This window comes from Colobus angolensis, unplaced genomic scaffold, assembly GCF_000951035.1.
Source record: "Colobus angolensis palliatus isolate OR3802 unplaced genomic scaffold, Cang.pa_1.0 Scaffold25, whole genome shotgun sequence".
Lineage (NCBI taxonomy): Eukaryota > Metazoa > Chordata > Mammalia > Primates > Cercopithecidae > Colobus > Colobus angolensis.
In genome coordinates this window covers 5,241,035-5,244,456 of record NW_012115710.1, presented here as the reverse complement: position 1 = coordinate 5,244,456, position 3,422 = coordinate 5,241,035, and the positions used below count along the sequence as shown (strand labels likewise).

The 3,422-nt window shown below is 54.8% G+C and overlaps 1 protein-coding gene across 1 annotated transcript in view; it reads right to left on the bottom strand.

The window, feature by feature from the left end:
* The window catches only part of PLEKHA4 (pleckstrin homology domain containing, family A (phosphoinositide binding specific) member 4), a 31,492-nt gene that overhangs the window by 21,069 nt on the left and 7,001 nt on the right, over nt 1-3,422 (bottom strand). Inside the window, exons 4-7 of the mRNA XM_011946535.1 lie at nt 2,964-3,073; nt 2,083-2,298; nt 1,476-1,755; nt 474-548 (exon numbers count right to left, since the gene is read on the bottom strand). Coding sequence (XP_011801925.1) covers nt 474-548; nt 1,476-1,755; nt 2,083-2,298; nt 2,964-3,073 — 681 coding nt within the window. The remainder of the gene's footprint in view (nt 1-473; nt 549-1,475; nt 1,756-2,082; nt 2,299-2,963; nt 3,074-3,422) is intronic.

Below are 3,422 nucleotides of genomic sequence, written 5' to 3'. Positions count from 1 at the left end.
AGAAAGAGTGAATGAAAGAGGTTTTTGCAGATGTAAGTTAAGTTACAATGATGTCATAGGGGTGTCCTAATAGGAGGAGACGGACAGCAACAAAAACACAAAGGAAGATCGCCATGGGATGATGGAGGCAAAGATGTAGCCACAGAAAAAGCCACAGAACCCCAGGAATTGCTGGCAACCACCTGAAGCTAAGAGAGACTCAATAAAAGCTCCTCCCTAGAGCCATCAGTGGGAATATAGCTCTGCTGATCCCTTGACTCCAGGCCTCTGGCCTCCAGAACCGCAAGAGAATCCATTTCTGTTGTTTTCGGCCATACACTTTGTTACAGCAACCACAGGAGTCTAATACCTACCCAGGGGCTTTGAAATATCTACAGTTCTTTAGGCACCCTAGGCCAGGAGATGACATTCCTCATAGAGAAGAAAGGAAAGGAGGGGGCTCCGGTAGATTCGGGGTACTCCAGGATACCTACCAATAAAACCATGGAGGCCCGGGTCCCAGGGGGCCGTGGGGGGAGCTGGAGATAAGTGGAGGAGCCAGAGGGTGCCTGGGAGGAATGTTGAAATGGAGATGTTTAGAAATCGGCATGTCTTAGTGACGAATAGTAGAGTGGGCGTGTCCATAATTGAAGTGCTTTAGGAGATATTTTGAGGTTCAGAACTGGGCCCTCTCAACTTCCTCAACTATCTGCTCTCCAGCTGTGTGCCACTGTGGGGACACAGAGGGTGATAATAAATGCACCAGCCTGGCAAAACAGCCCCACGGGATGACAGAATTTGCTGCTCTCACTCTCAGACTTGCAGTCAGCTATGGATATTCTGAGCTACACTCCCATTATGCTCAGACAAAACAGCAGGCAACCAACTTGCAAGGTGAACTGGGGACACAAGGGAGATGCAAACCTCTCACTGCACTGTCTTGGCATGGAGTATCCAGAACTACAATCCCATGATGCTTAAAGAGCAATGGCTGGGCCAGGCACGGCTCACACCTGTAATCCCAGTACTTTGGGAGGCTGAGGTTGGTGGATCACCCGAAGTCAGGAGTTCGAGACCAGCTTGGTCAACATGAGGAAATCTCGTCTCTACTAAAAATACAAAAATTAGCCGGACGTGGTGGCGGGTGCCTGTAATCCCAGCTACTTGGGAGGCTGAGGCAGGAGAATCGCTTGAACCCGGGAGATGGAGGTTGTAGTGAATCGAGATCGTGCCACAGACCTCTAATCTTGGCGACAGAGCAAGACTCTATCTCAAAGAAAAAAAAAAAAAAGCAATGGCCGCAGATCAGCCTAGAAAGACAGCCCAGGTGCCTGATAGGAAACACGGTTCAAGCTCTCTCTCGCCTGAGCCCAGCTGAGATCATTACGGACTACAATACCCATGACACCCAGGGAGCAATGGCCTTGAGAATACGGAAAGACAGCCCTGAGGCCTTATGGGAGATGTAGTCCCCTCCTTCTCGCCTCTCTGCTCACCTGTGTTCTGCGCTCCTGACTCCAGTGCTGGGGACTCCTGGGGGGCTTTCCTCCCCCAGCCTCAGAGGGAGGTCCTCGGCGGGGAGTAGGGGGTCGGGAGAAGGTCTGGCGTTGGGGGCCCCAATCCAGAGGAGGTCGGACATCAATGCGACTCAGCGGGGTGTGAGGTCGGGCAGGGGGTGCTGTGTCTCCTGAAGGGGCAGGGGGTCGCCGCGCAGGAGCAGAACGGGGACGGGGGAGGCTCAGAGGCGAGGGAGGGCGAGAGAGGGGGGTGAACAGGCTGTGGGAAGGAGAGAATCGGGGAACTGAGTCAACTAGAGCCCTTTCCATCCACCTCCTTACCCATTAAGTCAGCCTTAAGGACACGTCTCACTTCACTGTGTCTTACTGTTCTTCTGGGTTAGAATCCTCCTCTACTGTCCAAATTCTCAGTAATGTCCGCTTTGTGGCATCTTCCCCTCCAGTCCTCCCCAACAGGCTGTGACCCCCGCTCGGGAGCCCCAGCAAGTCACACAGTCAGGCAGAAAGCGCTAAGGCCCGCCCCCAATCAGTTTCCGGCCCCGCCCTTCAGTTAGGCCACGCCCCCACCTGTGTCCTTCCTACTCACTCGGGGCTCCTCGCCCTCCGGATCTGGAGTCCAGACTGGAGGTCAATTGTGGGGCTAGGAGTGAGCAGCCTGGGTCTACCACGACCTCTGAAGAGTCGAGTCACTTCCGGTGATTCCGAGATGCGCCCCTCTTCCCCGCTGCTCACCTCCGGGGGACCACCGGGGCCACCGGGGCCCTCCCCGGGCTGGGGTCGTGCAGGTGACCTGGTTTGCCCACTAGCGAGTGGACACAGATAAGATATCACTCCTTCGAACTTCGTAACAGCCCTATTCTCTTGTCACAGGTAAGAACACAAGGATGCACCCAAAAAAGGAAAGCTGCGCACTATAAATCATCGTCCCCTTCTTCAGAAGGGGAAACTGAGGCCTCCAATGTGGAACTGACCTGTGCGCCAGGCCACAACGTCTATCCAGGTTGCTGGAACCAATGCCCCGGAATATGGGATAGACTCAGCCAGGTAGTCCAGTTTCCAGCCTGATAATTGGCGCAAGCCATGTCAGAGCTTAAGAGATAGTCCGACATTTTTTTAAAAAACCTGACACTATCTTTTACCTGCCATTGTTTAGATGGCAGCTCAGGGGACTTCAGAAGGAGCCAATCCGAGAGTGTGGAACATTGATCATTCCTGGGGCAGAGCTGAGTGCGTGATTGAAGGGTCAGCTGGGGGGCGGGGATGGACAAGGTGGTGGGCGGAGCTTAAGGGAGAAAGACTTTTGCTGATTGGAAAAGTTCCCTGGAGGTGGGGCCTAGAAGACGAGGCGCCTAACTAGAAGACTAGTGATTGGACACTCAAGGGGGCAGGACCCCAAAGGGGAGAAGTTGGGGTGATTAGACTGACTCAGGCTGGAGGGTCAGGAGCATGGCTTGGACCTCTACTCACCAGTCGTCCCCCTCCGCACGGGAGGCCCGGCCCAGCGCTCGTAGCCAGCCCCGCAGATCTTCTAACGTGTCAGCGGCCAAAACGTAGGTCCTCATGCCCGGGTGCTCTGCCTGCGGGAAGAGAAGGCTTGGAATCCGGACTCCCCGGCCTTGTAAAAAGGAGGACAGGCCGGGCCGGTGGCTCACTCCCGGAAACCCAGTGCTTTGGGAGGCCGATGCGGGAGGATCGTTTGAGACCAGCCTGGGCAACATAATGAGACCCCCCCACCCGCCACCTCCTTTCGACCCCGTCTCTACAAAAAAATCAAAAAATTAGCCGGACGTTGTGGAGAGCACCCGTAGTCCCAGCTACCCGGGAGACTGAGGCTGGAAGACTGCACTTTGCGTCACTGCACGCCAGCCTAGGTGACAGAGCAAGACCGTCAAGAAAGTAAAGAGGAAAAGAGGGAAGGGAAGGGAA